The following is a 17,782-nucleotide window of genomic DNA, read 5'->3' as shown; positions in this document are numbered from 1 at the left end:
GTGGTTTTTCCATGTGTGAATGTCTCGTGCAATTTGAGCCCCATGAATCCTGGCATCACCTTGGAATATGCCTGTGTAATCAGGGAAGAAAAAAAATCCATTCATGTAAAAACCTGGTCATTCAGTATATTCAGGTAATGAGGCTCCCTTCATTATTTGGGTTTAATGTTGCTGAACCTGGACCTGAGCAACTGCAGCAACGCCAGATCATAGAACTGCTCCCACGGGTTTGTAGAGTAGGCTCTAAGCATGATGGGGGCATCACTTCATCTGTCTCTCTTTTTATCCTGATGCCCCATCATGATGGATCAGGGTAAATCTGGACTCATCAATCTTTATGCTCCCTAGTAAAATGAAGCCTTTTTTTCCTGGTTAGCCTCACTGATTAGTGGTTTTCTTAAGACAACACAGCTGTTCACCAATCCCTTGAACTCACTTGGCATTATATTGTGTAAATGCTCTTGCTTTCACTATTAAACATAGCCCTGAGTTCTGCTGTTGTTTTACTTCGTTTTGATTTCACCAAACGTTTAAGTGATAGCTGTTCACGATCAAGAAGAATTTTTTTCTGACCGCATTTCATCCTCGAAGACGGTGGTTCGCCACTCTCCTTCCAGTTTTTAATAATGTGTTGGACAGTTCTTCACACAATTTTAGTAGTTTCTGCTTCACTCTGGTTAAATATTTTATCTGCTTGATGCACATCAATGATTTCACTCTTATCAAACAGACTAACATCTTTTCTATGACCACGGGATGTGTCTTTTTACATGGTTGTTGAAGATATGAAAAGCTACTCATTGCATCAGTTCTGGGTTAAATAACTTGTTGCCAGCTGGATAATCACCCATGGAGTAATTATCCAATAGGAGGCTCATTCTATTTGCTTAGTTAAATCCAGGTGGCAACATCTTTTTTTTTGGACAGGCAGTGTATTATATATTAGCTTTCTTGCTGCGAGTTAGGCCAGTAATCAGAACAAGTATCAAACATGTGCAATAAAAGTGAAACCAACCACAGTTAGCTTGGCATAGCATTAAAACTGGGATTGTAAGATACCAGGAGACTCATCCATGATATAAAACTACAGTTGGCTCTGAGCTTACGTGTCATAGTAATTAGTAGATGACATCACTAATAAAAACCCAGTAGAAAGCAATGGATTCTGCAACGAGGAAATCTATATTCTTGACCTGACCCAGTTTGTGTGCTACATACTCTGTGGTGCACATATGTTACATATGTATAGCCTGTATAAAAACAGGCTGCAACTCAGCACCATCAGTAGCATTTAGTAGTTCTCCACTGCGTGTTCATTGGATAGTAATGGACTTCAACACTAAACCTTAGCGTTTCTTTTAGACACTCTGGTTTCACATCCATAACAACCATTTTGTTATTGTATCCATGACAACAGTCTTTCCCTTGGTCAACCCTAACCAGACAGAGGTGGAAAAATGTCACTGGTAGGTTTGTTGGTTCCTTAGAAATGAAAAACCTATGTGGTCATTAGGACGACCTAAGAGTGATGTAATGGGTCAGTTGAATCCCAGTTGTCAAAAAAAATAATTTACATCTCCACAGAATGTAGTTAAGGTCTGTTTTATTCATTCTACCTCCAGTAAAAAAGCTGCTGCTGGAGGTGTGCGCACATATTCTGTTTCATATGGTAATAGATCACTTTCAGTAGGTTTAACAAGCTCTAAATGACAACTTTAAACCATGTTATAAGTCCCAGTCCCCAAGTAAACTCAATACCCAGTCAGCACACTGACTCTGCCATCCACCCCAAAGCTCCAAGCCAGGAGAGACTCCTCCGGTGCGATCTGAGGCCGACAGGAGGCCGTAGTACCTCCCCCAAGAACTGCTTGCCAGCTCTCTCAGACATGGATGATATATTTGGAGATCATTAAATGGTCCTAAATGAGACCCTGGCGTGAGAGAGAGCTCTGACCATCTGGCCCCATTGTGAGCACCGGGGCTGTGTTCAAACTCAGCCAGCAGCATCAGCACGCCTGATTGGACGGATGCTTGAGAATTCCAGCCAATCAGAGATGCTTTTAATCAATTACCCAGACCTGACTCAGTCTCTGCCTATCCAATTTAATGAATCATATTGTTACATATTGTGTGAATCCATCTTGCTACTCAAATTTATTTCTTTAAAACTGGCCCATTACAATCTAATTAAATTGAATGGGTAGTATGTGTAAACCTGTGTCTGTGTGATGGATTTCCATGATGGATTTCCATGAAATATGGTACATTCATAGTGAGGAATCTAAATGACTTTGATAACTTTTCTGCCCCACTGTGTGCAAGCATCTTCTTCTTATTAATCCCATGACATGACTTAAGTGCTAACATCAAGTTAAATTAAATATAGATATAAATATCTTGCTTGGTAACAATTGAATTCAGCGTTCAACAGAACACAAAGTCATGTTACTGACTCTTGCATTTATGTTTTAGCTCTGTCAGTATTTGGAATGGAAATGCTGTTGCCTTTTGTTGGCTGTATTTCGATCAAATGAAAAAAAAAATTAGAACAAGACAGAATGACCAATTTTTTTATGTATATATCTTTATTGTTTTATTGTTCTTTTATTGTTTTTATAAGCTGTTTTTGTGTGTCTGCATTTGCCAGGTCACAGGCTCAACAAGGACCTGAAGCATTACCTGAGCTTGAGGTTTCAGAAGTCGTCTCCTGACCACGAGCTGCAGAAGACCATCCGAGCCAATCTGTATCGTCACGCTGTGCCTTGTGAGTAAAAGCATTAGTATTCATGATACTCTGATGGTGGGTGCTGAAACCAGGACATCTGGCTGAAGAATGGTGTCTTTAACCACTCTTTAACATCATTTCCTCATCGTCACCCAAATGACCCACTTTCTTTTGGCTTCTTTCTCAGCCGTTTCATCTCCTTTTTATCTTATCCCTCCCTTTCACTGACCCATAAATTATCCGGTTACACTTTATTTTTCGCCTTCAACTTTTAAAATGCTTAATGATGCTCTGTTTCTGATAAACAAAATGAGAAACATACATTTCCTAAACACCCTCGCTGTAGACTTTTTTTTTTATTATTGCCCATTAAAGCCACTCGTTGACCGTGCCAGGGCACCATCTTTGCAGCTGTCTCACATAGCTGTGAAATATACAAGGACTGTGGCCCAAGTCAAACACCCAGCACCGTGCCAGACTCCACAGCTGGGCTCGGTTACATCACAAACAGTTGGATCTGCGAGTGGTTGACACAGTCCAGCTCTGCTTGGTTAATTTTCCTACTGTACTCCTGTACTTGCGTTTCCAAAGCATTTTGCTTGATGTGCACAAGACTTGAGGCTTTAAGCGATTAAACCAGCCTGTATGGTGAATCTACTGGGGATATGATGAGCATGTGTGCGCGTTAATGTGTTTTTGCCCCCAGAGACACTGATTTCATTACCAAACATATGCACGGGCAGGATTTAACCAGCCAAAAAGAGGCATCGTCAATCCTATCAATCACCATTTGCTCTTGTTTCGTTGGAATGGGATTTGTGTGTTGGTTTGCATGTGTTTGCATTACAGTGTCCCTTAATAAACTGTAGCTTCTCTGCTAATGTATTTCCCCCCTCTCTCTTTCTCTCTAGTCCTTTGCTTATTCTCTCTCTGCCTCTCAATCTCTTGCGCTCAGCCATGTGACTGGTAAATCCTCCTCTCTGAGCCTCCCCCAGTGCCCTGCCTGGGATTATGATGTTCTGATATATTGAAAATAGATTCCTGCCTGATTATGTGATGAACATGTTGGGCTCTTGCAAAGGTCACAGTACATCAGAGAGGCCCCTGCGTGCAGAGGACAGGCTGTGTTGACACAAATAAAAAAGAAGAAAAAGAAAATGCTACATGTTTGCATTGCAAAGCAGTATATGGGGCACTGGATGATTAAAGGGCTTGAAACAGTTTTATAGACAGAATTTATTGTGTATATTTTTGTTAGTCTTTTCTCTGTAAGCAACTAAGATACATTTACTCTTATCACTCTTGAAAAATATTAAAATGTAATACTGTGTGTCCTCACTTCTACTGTTATGAATACATAGCTGTATGCTTTAACATTTTCAGATTTTAAAAATATCTAAAATAACTGTGGAGTGCATCATCGCCTCATCATCCCTCTTAAAAGTCCCTGACCCATAAATATATTCAGGTCATAACCTGTGATGATGGCTTGCAAGTGCACATGAAGTTCGTTTTTAGGGAAGGCAGAAGATTCGGAGCCACACAACAGATGCTGCTTGAGATGTCACTGTCAATAGATCATCAAGTTGTGTTTAACAATAATAAAATGAATCCTGAGCTGTTGCATATCTGTTTCTGCCTTTAAGTTTAGGGAGTAGCCATTACAGCAGTGCTTGTGTTAAGAGGTGGAAGTGTTATCATAGCTGACTGGTAAAAGCCACTGGAGAGGAAATGTGAGAGCTTCAGTGTGATTGAATTGAACAAGGCATCAGCAGCAGCATTAAGTTATAAGCTATAACCTTTCAGTGAGTGAAGAGTGAGACGTAGAAGGAACAATGTGCAACTCAGGGGTCATTTCTTTCAGACTTACACTGTAGTGCTCTGTGCTCTTTCTTTAAAGGAATCCAGTCGTGCATTGAAAGAGCTGTAATAAATGTGTGTGACCGATTAGACTAATTCATATATGAGAACGTATGAATAAAACACCAAATGTGCAGAACAGAATTTCATATTGCTACATTAGCCCTTGGTAATTCTCATATACTGCAATTGCTCTTCTGTTAACAAGAGACTGCACAGCAATAAATGTCAGTTTCATCATGCAAACATCTTCATAGTGACAATATGTTAACATGTTAATGTTGAGCTAAAGTTGCCTTCATCTCCAACTCTTGAGCTTGGCATTCAAACTAACAGTTTATTTAACTAGCAGTTTATCTAGCTAACAGTTTATTTAACTAGCAGTTTATCTAGCTAACAGTTTATCTAGCTTTCAGTTTATCTAGCTAATAGTTTATCTAGCTTTCAGTTTATCTAGCTTTCAGTTTATCTAGCTAGCAGTTTAGGAAGATAAGGGCCAGATAACTCAACGTAGGAAACGGAAATTTGAAAAACAAAGACTCCATACAACTAAATTACAGTTACAACAAGAGTGGCTTGTACATAAGCTTTCTCATAAACACAATTAAAACAACTTAACATTGTATGTGTTGGCGAATTAGCTCTAAAAAAATGGGTTTCATCTGAGGCAGGTGTAAATGTTATATCTGTTTTTGGTCAACCAAGGTGAACAAATAAAGTGGTTCCCCTGATAATGACACTACGACATGTCTGGAGGTTGCACTGAAATGCGTCCTTGGGGGAATATAAGTGTCTGTATCAAGTTTTCATGGCCATCCAGCCGGTAGATTGTGAGACACTTCAGTCTGGATCAAAGTGATGAATGTCGAATTAATGCTATTGAGTGTGGTACAGCTGCAGTAGATGCTTGTAAGGACAGAAAAATAATCGGTAAAGGCAAAAGCTCCTGAGATTGATGTCGTAATTTTATATTATGCTGCTTTACACTTCTACTAAATGTATTATTTCATTTTATTCATAGAAAAGTTACTGTAACAAGCAAGTTCTAATACTTATGTACAATGTGTTTTGTAGTCTACTGTAACATTACGAGTGCACAACACCTGTAATCCAGTAATTTTAGTACTTGTGTCTTTGTGTTTTGCAAACACATAGACATCCAGTGCAGTGTTTCCCCAAAGCGATTCACAGTCAGTGATTACAATAGTTATCGTGCATGAAGAATAAGAAGTATATGGCGCATAGCATCTGAAATTGTGCTATTTTCACACCTGAGTAAACCACCGCTGAATCTGGGCACTAATGGGTTGGTGGACGGACACAAATAAAAACACTCATTCGACGTTAATCGATGTTAAGTATTACATAGTTTGGAACATGAAGCAGTGCAGTGGGTTTCTCACAGTCACTGGAACACATAAATGCCTGAGCATTGTCCTTGATTACTCATTAATTACAAAGATTTCACATGGTTCTGGCTATAGAAAGCATTGCCGCATGGCTGAAGAATGGCTTTGAGTCTGCTATGGATAAATCATTTAAGGACACAGTTGGCTCTATATTTTTCCATGTAAGAAGTCAGTGTTTTACTCCACCAGTCAATACTTTCTGACTCACCTGATTGTGCCGAGGCCGACTCTCACAGATTCCAACCATGTAAATGTTTGGTTCACAAATGTGAATCTCATTATCAATTATAAATATTTCCTCAAGCAAGCGTAGACTATATATATATATATATATTATTTTTTTTTTTTTTTTTTTTTTTTTACCAGAGCATTACTCAAACAGGAGGAAGCATTTTTTGGAAGTGCATTGGGTGTGTAATTGAGTGTTTACAGCAGCAGGGCAGCATATGTAGGACTGACTTTAAATGAACTCCAGCATCCACATTCCTGTTGATAAGGGAACATGTCATCTGGCCCTACCTAGGACCAAATCTTAGTTAATCCTTGTGAGACTTAATATTCAATTTTAAGTAAAGTTTTTTTTTTTGACGGTGTAAATTATTATTATTTTTATTTTTATCTAGTAATGACTAAGAAAAGCCAAAGTGGGTCACACTACAATGCTGGTCAGTCTGTCACTGAAATGTTTCTACTGTTTTCCCCCTCCTTTCCCTCTTTCCCCTCTTCCTGTCCCTCCCTCTCTCCCTTTCTTGTTGACCTACAATCGCTGCCACCTCGTCTTTATTGTCTCCCTCTCTCCCTCTCTCTCTCACACACACACACACACATGCAAATATTGTCTTAGCATGACAAGGCAGAATGACAAAAGCAGTCAAATAAAAGCCACACTTCTCAGCCTTGTGTTTCTTTGTCTCTGGGCCTATCGTGTCTCCTCCCCCTCTCCTGACTACATGCTCTGCTCTCCCCATGCTTGACTCGAACAGGTGCCTTTCCCTCCACCACTGGCCAAGGTGTTTTTCTTTTTTTCCCTCCTCCTTTTGGGCATGTGTGAATGTGTGTTTATAGGAAAAGCACCCCCTCTCACCCCCCTTTCACTCATCCCACCCTCCGCTCCTTCGTAGCCCGGCCGCTACAGATGGCCATTGTTATCATGTGCAGCAAATGTCACAATTGATAGAGAAGTCGCTCTCTCGTGGGATTCGTTTCCCTCTCACGTCTACAGCTGCCGCTTGCGGATGAGGGTTATCTCGGCGTTATCCCGGCGTTTGAGCCACGGGGCGAACCAATCCTCCCTCCCCCACCTGATCTCTCCCTCCCTCTCCCTTCTCCCCCTGTCGCTCTCTTCACTTCAAATCCTCCAGTGAGTGTCAGCGTCCCTGTGGCTCGGCGGTGGCTGCTGCCTTCCTCCGTCGCTCTCTGTCACACTCTAGCTGCTCCCACTGTCTCCTCTTCCTCTGCTGCTCTCACCCTCCATCTCCTCCTCGTCTCTCTCTCTCTCTCGCACTCTCTCTCTTTCTCCCTCCCTCCCCTCCTCACTGTCTTTCACTCCCTCGCTTCCTTGTTTTCCACTCCACTGCCGATCTCGGGGAAATCATTGTGGGAGACAAATTTCTCTGTTTGCCGCTCACACAAAGAAAAGGATTACGGGTTGATTTGCTGGCTCCGAGCTCGCTCCGCATGCAGGCAAGTGGCAGCTCCTTATTCTCTCCTTCTTCTTCTTTTTTTTTTCCGCTCTCACCACCATCCACCATCCAAAGCCTGTGATGTATGCATGGCAGAGAGTGTGTGTGTGGTTGATGCTGTGTATATAGGCTAAGGGAATCAGGGAAGGTGGGGGTAGGGGTGGGAATTATGGGAGGAGAAGAGGGGGGCAGGCACACACGGAGCAGGCACGTCCAACCCAGAGGGACAGATGGCCAGTAGCCTTGGTGCTTTTTCCTCTTTGGTTTTCTGATTCACCCTGCAGGCTTTGTATAAGGCCCACTAATACACAGACCTTCTTTTCAAGAAGCAAGAGATGGCTGCTTTCCTTAGCTAGAATGGGGAGGGGGTATCTGTGAGTGAAGAACGGATAACGCGTAGAGAGGAGAGGAGCGGAGGAGAGGAGCGTAGGGGAGCGTGTGTGTGTGTGTTGGGGGGGGGGGGTGCTGTAGAGGCAGAGCAAGCTTTTAAGAGGAGGTTAGTAAAGGGGAGAAGATACGAGGAGCTGAAAGGCAACAGAGAGAGAGAGGGGGGGGGGGGGGGGGTCATCAGCCTTGAATGCGTGGAGGTCAGGTCCAGATGCTGCCCAAACAAAAGGGCTTCTCTCGGGGAACGGCAGGGGGAAGCGTGGCACTCGCCATTGTGTGTGTCGCTGCATTGCAGGGTGCTGCTGGGGAGCCTCATGCTAATGATGGCCATTCATTCTTGTAACGGATGAGTGGGCCCCAGCTTCTGTTTGCCTGCTTCTCACATACGCACGGTTCCTATTTTGTTCATGTGACCAAGTATCTGCTGCATTAACACACACACACACACGATTGTCTGTGGAAACGGCGAGGGAGATGGAAAAACGGCTTCTAAGTTCTTTCGAAGAAGCTGAGCAAATATGTGTTTTTGCATAATAATGATGTAAAAAGGCAGGTGCAGGCTGTCCGCGTGTGTGTATGTGTTTGCTGCCATATTTAACGTGTTTCACAGATATGATGACAAGCATTATTTGGTAAAATAAAAATAAAACACATGTCAGCTACAGGCCAAAACAAATCCTCCCTCTTGTCTGTCAGCGTTGACAACCTCCTCCTATCTTAAGGTACATTATCTTCAAGAGACCTCTGTTTCTGCTTCTTCTGCACCTGGGATCCAGAACTAAATTATACTCTAGATCACCACTAGCACACAATAATGTTATGGTTATATTTACTTATTTACGTGTCATTGTCATGCTCATGGAAGACGATCGGTTAATGTGAAGATTAATGTGAAGATTGTTGACAGGATCACTCGAGTCACCGAGGTCCACTTGAAGTGGCCAGTCACTGATTAATGAGCTGCTACGAATGTTCCTTCATAACTGTATAAATGCTTAATTGTCTCTGTATTGCTGGGGATAAACTGCAGTCTGTGCATGAAATGAAAAGAGAGGATTGTTGTTTAAAAGCAGGCGTGAAGTCTCTTCACTGTGCTGATATTTTTCAGAAGGTACCTAGTACATATGTTAAGTCAAGGGTATGTTTAAGGTGAAGGGAATGAGCTTATTAACCGGCTGAACAAAGACTGTCTGTTATGCTCATGAAGACTCATCTGTGTGTGAGAGTCTTGTGATTATTTGGATGTGGATCGGCCGTGGTGGTCAGCTAGCTCACATCCTAGCTTTCCCCCGAGGCCTCTAAGCAGTAAGCGTGATGATGGTACATGGATCTAAAATTGGACATGGTTTCGCTTACTTCACAGAGATTTGTATGTAGCTGTATTATCTTTAATGGCTAACAGGCATTTTAGCCGTCGAACTGAATCACATCATTTGCTAATCTACACATTTGGGCTTCTGCGAACCTGAGAATCTCTTTCAGGGCTGCAGGTTTTACGTTATATCTTAAGAAGTCAGAGAAAGTCCTCTTTCAGAATTTGATTGTCAATACGTTTGAGTTGACTATATTGCAAGCAGTGTGTTATGTGCCACGTTGCTGCTGTTTCCTCTGTGTAGGTAACCCATGCAAAGGAATAGTTTGACTTTTTGCGAAATATTAAGCTAAAGCTAAGGTTGAACCCTGGAACTTCAACAAATTAACACGTCGTATCGGTTTTGCCCTGTTAAAGTTAATTGTTGATTTTTGTACGTGTTAAACAAATGAGATAATAACGGTGCTTTTAGGCTATATGGTTTAGAGAGAACCCCTCCTGCTCCCAGCCATTATGCTAAACTAGCTAAACTGCTGGCTGTGTCTTCATATTTAGCGAACATACATAGGAGTGCTTTTGATCTCAGCTCCCTATACTTTTGCTGATTCACTTCAGGATTTTTTTTTTTTTTAATTATTTATTTTTTTTAAAAAACCTTATAGTTTCAGGTGTGGTATAATGAAGGCATGTGGCACAGACTGGACCATGCGAATCCAAGCAGAAAGCTGCAGTCTTTCTCCCTGAGGGCAGCTCCTGGGTTTTGTGGTCAGGTTGCCTGGGCAGCTGTCCATGTCCATGCAGGTACAGGCCTGCGCTGCCAGGTACAAGCTCTCCTTTAGTCAGCCACTGGGCCCTTAATCTCCCTAGTCTGGTCAAAGGATAGTAAACAAATCCAACCGACAAACTTCTTATTCTTGTCGTCAGGTGCATCTTCTACTTCTGTATGTATACTTCTGTGTGTCCCTCCCATCTTCCTGCCCTCTACACCTTTCTTTAACCCAGCGTTCACCCCGAGAGAGAGGATTTCTCAGTCAAGAGACCTGCATGGAGCTGTTTATCACGAGGGAACATGTGTTAGGTAATGTCAAGAGTCTATATTTATGACTAAGATAGCAGGGGAATGGAAGAAGAGAAAGACAGAGGAGAGGAAGAGAAAGGGAGAAAGGGAGAGGGAGGGAGTAAGTGGGCGGGAGTATGCGGGGGGCTGCAGCCATTGGCCTCAGACAGGAACTGGAGAGTGAATAGCTCACATTGGCTTAGCCTCTAAGCTGGGCTGGACCTGTAATTTGCTCTGCTTGTGGAGCTTTGAAGAAAAACGGCAGCTGCCTACTAGCTGCCTGCCTGAATGAGCTTGCAAGCTGGGAGCTAGCGGTCGCTCGCGGACAGCTGGATGATCCATGGATGGTTTGGACGGGGCAGGGAGAGCGGAATACAGCCTGCTCGGATCGATCTCTTTGAACGTGTCTGTGGAATAACGTGCAGGGAGAGAAGAGGAGGGGGAGCGGCAGCGGTGGCGGCGTAGAGGTAAATCTGTGACATTTGCTTCTTCTCCTGCGAGTGATGCCCTGGCTTCCGGGATTAGACTGAAAGAGATGTGGGTGGGGAGAATACACAGATACACAGAGGCAGAAATACGGGCAGGTGGATATTTTTTTTTTTTTTTTGAGACTGTGGGAATCAGTGCTATGCAGCTTTGTGATGTGGTGTTGATGGGATGTGATGTGTTGTGCCATGTGTCTCTGATGATGGCGGATCTGGACATGCACACATATGTATGTCTGTCCGTCTTGGATGGTGTTTGGTTAGGGGCTGCATTCAAACACTGATCTGTTGACACACTCGCCTGCTGTTAGAGGACATTTTCCCCTGCCACTGGCTCCTGCAGTCACATCTTTCCTCTCATCTTCCCTTCGTTTTTACCTCCTTGAGTCACCTTTCCCTGTGCACTAGCTCCTCAGCTTTACCCTCTAAATAAAACCTCCTTTCCTCCTTTTCCATCTTGCTTTGTCTCCACTAAACAGTAGGAGAGGGGGGAAAAAATACAAAAAAACCACTGCCATCTTTTGTGTCATTTTACGAGATTTCCAGCTAATGACGCTTGAGATTGTATGTGCTTGTGCCCACTATTCATTTTCAGCCCCCCCCTCCCTCATTCTTCTCCCCCCATATTGAAAGGGGAGAGATGGGGAGGGAGCAGAGGGAAACAGCAGGAGAATAGCGGCTGGACTCAGCTGTGGGGAGTGTTGTGGCGCGAGCTGAAAGAATGGCCTGTTGTGTTGGGCAGCAGCAGTATTGTGTGTCTGGCCTCTCTCTCCCTCCCCGCGTCCTTCTCCTCTTTAATGGGCAACTCCATCATGCCTTTATTCAGACAATCCCAGTGAGGAACATGCTCTTTTTATCGGAACGAAATAAATTAGGCTCTTTGATGGAGAAAGCTACCTTTTACATAAGCGCGGGGCTGGGTTATTGTTTGAAATATTTCCACTGTAGTACCAATAAAATACCTGCGATGCACATATTTAGGCCCGGTTGTGACACGTTGCTCCTATAAGTACATTACTGTGAGAAATAAAAAGACGTGTGTCTTCATGTAAAATATGTGTTTCATTTTAAATAACACCAGGAACAGCTACGATTATTTTCAACAGTAAATAGTTCTGTGTGTATATATATTATATATATATATATATATAATTTGCAAAGACACTTAGCCACGTGATAGTGCTACATTGCTGGTTTTTATGCCCAATATTTCCTAGTAAATCTAAAGGCAGAAAATATTTACGTTTGAAAAACTGGATTTCTTGCATTATTACCCAAAGAATGCAGGTTATTATTTCCTGTTATTTGACAAATCAATGAACTGACAGCTGTTGTAGTACTCTGCACAGATTGTCTGCTTCAAAAAAACTATTGCCATCAATATATATATATATGATGTGGCACTTCACGTACACTAAAAACAGAAATTCTGGTTTTGCGTGTGTGTTCTGAAGCTCATGGTGAAGCGTCCTACCACACCGCGCACGGCGTGATGTGCTATTAGCAGCGCCTCGGCCCTTGATGAGGATCTGGAGTGGGACTGCTATTCGCTTAATCATTAATCTGAGGGCCTTTGCTACATTGATCCTCTCCCTGCGCCCCTTCATAAATCATTATGGGCCAGCATTCCCTTTAATGGGGGATGGAAGTGCTGATTGAACACAGCCATAGCACTCAGGATGTAATGCTCACCTTGGTCTCCAGGTCAGCTGATCAGGAGGGAGGAAACAGGTCCAGTACCTGTCTATCTGAGCAGCAGCAGCAGCCGCCGTCAAGCATGGTGACAGAGGCCCCATCCTTGAATTCATTTAACCTACAGTATGTCCAAACGAATCACGAAACCTTAAATTGAAAAACATACGTTGTAATATTCCATTAGCGTCTCTAAAAAGATTTGTCCCGTTGACACCATAATGGATGCAAATGGCCATCTATCCATAGTTTGTGGTTGGGACGCTCCCATCGTCTGACCAGTGTATTAAGGGACTACTTGTGTAGATGAGGCCTTAAAGTGCTGCCTCAATCAATGCAGTCCGGGTAATTGGCTTAGAGGCCCAAGAGAGTTCCAAGCTAACTCCCTGTGTGACTGTTTGCTTTCCCTGCCTCTCTCCTGTTCTCTGTCTGCTCTGGGATATGGACGTAACGTCTTCTCATGTCACCCCTCCGCCTCTGTTTTCATAACACACACATCCCCGTCGACGCAGCGCCAGTGTTTATTCTGGAAACAAGACCCAATTCGTTCTGTGGCCGTGGTGTCATATGTTGTAGAGGGGGCAGTAAGTGTAAGTGGCGTTAGGGTGATTACTCTTTTAAGGAATAATTAATTAATTTCTAGAAACTACTAGTTTTCCTGCACAAGATACAATCCCACCACCGGGCTAATCTCACTCTCAGGTCAGTACTTGCTCTTGGGTGCCCCCCCAGCCACACCCCTCCCTTGTCACAATGGTCACACCAGCAGGGGTTAAAAACAGCAGATGTTTGGCTGAACCGGTGTGCGTGTGTCCCCGTGTGCGTCTACAAGTGTGTGTATGTCTGTGTCAGACAATGAGTGGAAGCTCCACAGACAATCAACAGCAGGAAGGCGATTGAGGGTATCAGATGTCACCAGAGCGCTGTCAGCCCACTGCCTATTGTTCACACACAGGAGGACGTTTCATCACCTGGATTCGTGCGTGATTGTTGTCGAGGCGGTGTTTTCATATGACGGAGGCTCTATTTGCATTTACACTGAAAGGTAGCTCGCGCTGCCACTGGCAGTTTGCGTCTTTGATGTCAATCTGTGCAGGTGAACGGAGTGAGGTTGGGTGGTGACAGGTGTGCAGGTTATCTCGGCCGTGAACCAAACTGAACCAAAGGTCAGGACAGGACAGCGGGAGAAAGGCCGCGGAAGATATCACCCGCAGTCTGACACCTCTCACTTCACCTGTTGTCTTGCTTGAACGATACAAAATAGAAACATCAAATGGGTAAAATCGGAGCTAGATCTGAACAGGTTAGGGAAAAGAAATCATACAGTAAAAACAAGAAAAGTCTAGAGGCTTTCTGCATTGCCTCCCTCGAGTAGGAAATACACACCTCAAACCACACTTGATTTTCACTTGGCTGCTTCGGCACAACCTGAGCTGTTACAACAACATGTTTTTATTTTTGACTTTTGAAGCAGTCTCCAAATGGTGCACTGTAGTCATCACGTGACTACTGAGCCACAGGAAACACGATGAAATAAATCCGCAATTTTTTTTTTTAGTGATAGAAATAAAGTTGAGGTTACAGTTATAGTAAATCTGTGCAGATCAATTAGGACCTGTATATAGTCGTGTATAGGTTTGATACTGATTTTTCAAAACATGTGAATAGAAATAACTCCCCACAAAGTACACATGTATTTTTTAAATCACTAGAATACATAGTATACTTCATAGTATACATGTACAAACAGGATTTAGAGTTTGCTGCTTCACAAGCGATTCTACCCAGTAATTTCAGATGAATGCTAACATTCAGAAGTCTTAATCAGATATGCACTTTCCCCAGAGTCTACATTAAGTATTAACACTGGGGAAGGGCTTTGCTCTACTCAACATTTCTATTGGTCAACCCCTCAGCAGCGTATTTTGCAGGACGCCGTGAGTCGACCTCAGTCAATAATCTAAGCAATAGTTTCATATCAATGAAAATTCAGTTTTTAAACATTTTTTGGGGGGCTGCTTTGCTTCTAGAGCTCTTCTCTTTTCCAACGTTGACTCAGTGACCCCATTTGAAAAGCTGTAAATCCTGATCAACTGCCTCTCGGCTTGAATTCCCTCCATGCTTGTTACTGTGTCAACGCTTTATATGGCATTATCATTGCCGTCTTGCTATAAATATCTCACCTACTGGACTGGAGTGGAGCAGGCTGCTGCATAGTCACATGCAGAAAAAATGGCACATAAAAACAGCCATCTTTTATTCAAAGGACTAATTTGCCTAATCTTCAGACCGACCTATAAAAACAGAGACAACCGACAGTCTGAAGGAACCTTTTAGTTGCTTCAAAAATGTTCCTTGGACAAAAGTTCTTATGGCTACCATGCTAGCATGCTTACATTTTCTAGTTGGCCAGTTACCAAAGAAACCCATCCAGGAGTTGTATATACATCTCTTGGCAACTCATTTCAGACAGGACCATAGAAGAGCATCGTCCAAGCAACTCCACCACGCCTAGCGCCCAACAGCACTATAAATATAACCTGGTATTTTAATTGAACACTCGTGAAAGCACTCAAAATCTTTTTATATTCATCTTTCAGTTTAGGCTCAAAAGCTCAACATTGGAACCAAACCACAGTTTTCAAACCTTTGACTCGTGTACGGTACGGTTACGTTACATGTGGATATCCCTGGCAGGCTGGGGCCGCTTTTAGACAAAGCAAACATTCAGTGGGCTACATGAATGAAATATTTAGTTAGCCTCCACAGATAACAGCTTCTCTCTCGGTATAAACTTCACACAGCTTGTGTCGGCCCACCAGAAAGGGCTGTAGTGCAACTTCACTTCCTGCAAAGACGCCATTTATTTGTGTTGTGGCGTGCATTAAAGACCTCGTCTAGCATTTCGTTGACCCGTTCATGTCATGTTATGTTTTTTCATGTTAGCTTAGAGCGTGTAACGGCGAAATGCCAAATGATGTGGAGCTATAGAACCAGGAAAATAGGAATATTTGGCTGCCAAAATGGTGAAAGTTGTGCCTTGTGCATTGTAAAAGATTCAGTAGCCAGATGGCCTTAGAATCTGTTTTTTTCAGAGGCTACATAAAATGGCCTCTAAATGTTTTGCCACTCGTATGCTGGCTCGTTTGCAGCGTGCAGTAGGAGAGGACATCGGAGAATTGGAGATGCTGTCTGAAGCAAACTTGTGGATCATTTCTTTTCTCTGGTCTTTCTTTGCAGGAGGAAGTAAAGTGCCGCTGTGCACTTCTTGGTTTAAAGCAGCTCTCCGTGTCATTTCAAGGCGAAATTTGCCAAACAACTCGGTCGAATTTAGTTGAGCTTCAGAACAATGTTGCCATCATGGAGGAGGAAGCTTATCAATAACAAGGCCTTCATAGTGTCCATCTTATCTGCGTACTTTGCTTTCTAAGGCGCCTCTCCGAAGGATTCATTTTAACTCTAATCTGTCTCCGTGCTCTAAATCTTCCTCGTATATCTTTTGCACAGACATCGGCGTTTACTATGCGCCTGATGTGAATGTCCATTCAACGCCGTGATTCAAATACGCGGAGCCCCTACTGTAAGGTGATAACATTTCTCTAAGGTGTGCAACTTCAAGGTCTGTAATTAATGTCTTCGCGCAGCTCTGATGCTCCTGCAGTTTATGGTGCATGTTCGGTAGCAGCGAGTGAGTGGCCCAGTATTAGGAGACAGGATGTGGGTCATAGTGTACACTGAAACAGGCCACTTCAGGGACACATGTCCCCTGCTCCGGAGCTTTTTATGAACTGCCAGAGAGGACAGAACCTGGCTTCACCATCCTGATATTTATAGTCCACGCTCTGAATAGACTATGTGTGTTTACACACTCGGTCCCTCCTCTATCGGTGTCCCGGTCTTCCTCATCTTTGATTGTGAGTCTTTGAATGTGTCAGTGTGGATGCTCGTACCTGTAAACGTGTGTTTTCACGGTAAATTCTACAGTCTGTAGCTAAATATAGAGCACAAAACTGCAGGGATGAAAAAGTAAGCAAGAATGGAACCCTATTCTTGTTGTTATTTTTTACTTCTGGTAGACCAATGAAATCAGTTCAACAACTTTAAGAAAATGTAGCGTTATTGGCGTTTCAGTACCACTGCAATGTATTTTTTATTATTTTTTAATAATTAATAAATCTAGATTATTCTTTTGATTAAACTGTGCATTATTTAATGTATAAAGTATAACAGGATGTTGTAAAATGTAAAAATCAAATTGTGAGATCATTTATTTAAATTGCGGTATTTTTTTTTTAATGTGGCCTTTTATTTGAAACCCAAATAAATATTCTCTTTACAATGAAATAAAACAGAATAAAGCTGCAACAGTTAGCGGTTCAACAAGTGACTGAATGACACAAAATTTGTGATTGCAATTTGATCTTCATATGTTTGTAACATTTCTGGCCTGACGAGAAAAAAAAAAAGCACTTGGCGCTGTGGAAATTCATCTCCTGTACATTATAGACTGAAAAGTGAAGCAATGATATGGAAGGAGAGCATTCCTTGCGCTTAAAAATGGAGACCCAAGGAACATTTTGTGGTTTTGCTTGCTAAAGGACTTCAAATTGATCCCCAAAATGGTTGCCAATTAATTTTCCGTCAGTCAGCTAATCAGCTGATTGACTGCTTGTTTCAGGCGTGACGTTGCACAGAGAGCTTTAGGTGGTGAAGCAGTACAGTGACACAGACATAGAGATGATGTCAATGCCGTGACAGAGGCGAGGACAGGCTTGCCTGGACTCCTTTATCCTTTTAGCAGTGCTTAGATCAATACCCTCCCTCCCTCCCTCCCTCTGTCTCTCCCTCTGTCTCTCACACATACAAACATGTATATATAGCCCATCTTCTTCCCTGGGAGAGGACAGTTAGATGCATTAAATAATGTGAGGCCCAGACAAAATGAAGTTTGGGATGTGAGGTCGACCAGCATGCCACACGACAAGCCAGCGCAGCTCTGTGTGTGTCTGCGTTTGACTTCCTGGTGGTGGGACGGTTTGTTGCTTGTCAGACAGCGAAAGGTGAAAATGAGGGAGAGCTAAAGGGCACAGGATTTCATCTGCCCATTAGGTGATTGGTTTGTCCTGCTGTGTGTGCCGGGCGTCGTACGTCCTCTCCTCCGTCCTCTTTCACT

General features: G+C 42.9%; 1 protein-coding gene across 17 annotated transcripts in view; it reads left to right on the top strand.

The window, feature by feature from the left end:
- The window catches only part of LOC124996960 (membrane-associated guanylate kinase, WW and PDZ domain-containing protein 1-like), a 90,211-nt gene that overhangs the window by 30,283 nt on the left and 42,146 nt on the right, over positions 1-17,782 (top strand). For 15 of the 17 annotated variants that reach the window (XM_047570438.1, XM_047570431.1, XM_047570412.1 and 12 more), the window contains exon 2: positions 2,648-2,764. In XM_047570438.1, the coding sequence (XP_047426394.1) occupies positions 2,648-2,764 (117 nt within the window). Of the gene's footprint in view, positions 1-2,647; positions 2,765-7,658; positions 7,678-10,629; positions 10,900-17,782 lie in introns of those variants that run through there. The other 2 variants (XM_047570521.1, XM_047570502.1) reach the window with 2 other exon arrangements.

The sequence above is a fragment of the Mugil cephalus genome, chromosome 1, assembly GCF_022458985.1.
Source record: "Mugil cephalus isolate CIBA_MC_2020 chromosome 1, CIBA_Mcephalus_1.1, whole genome shotgun sequence".
Taxonomy (NCBI): domain Eukaryota; kingdom Metazoa; phylum Chordata; class Actinopteri; order Mugiliformes; family Mugilidae; genus Mugil; species Mugil cephalus.
Note: the sequence above shows the minus strand (reverse complement) of the source record. Positions and strands in the feature narration are given on the sequence as shown.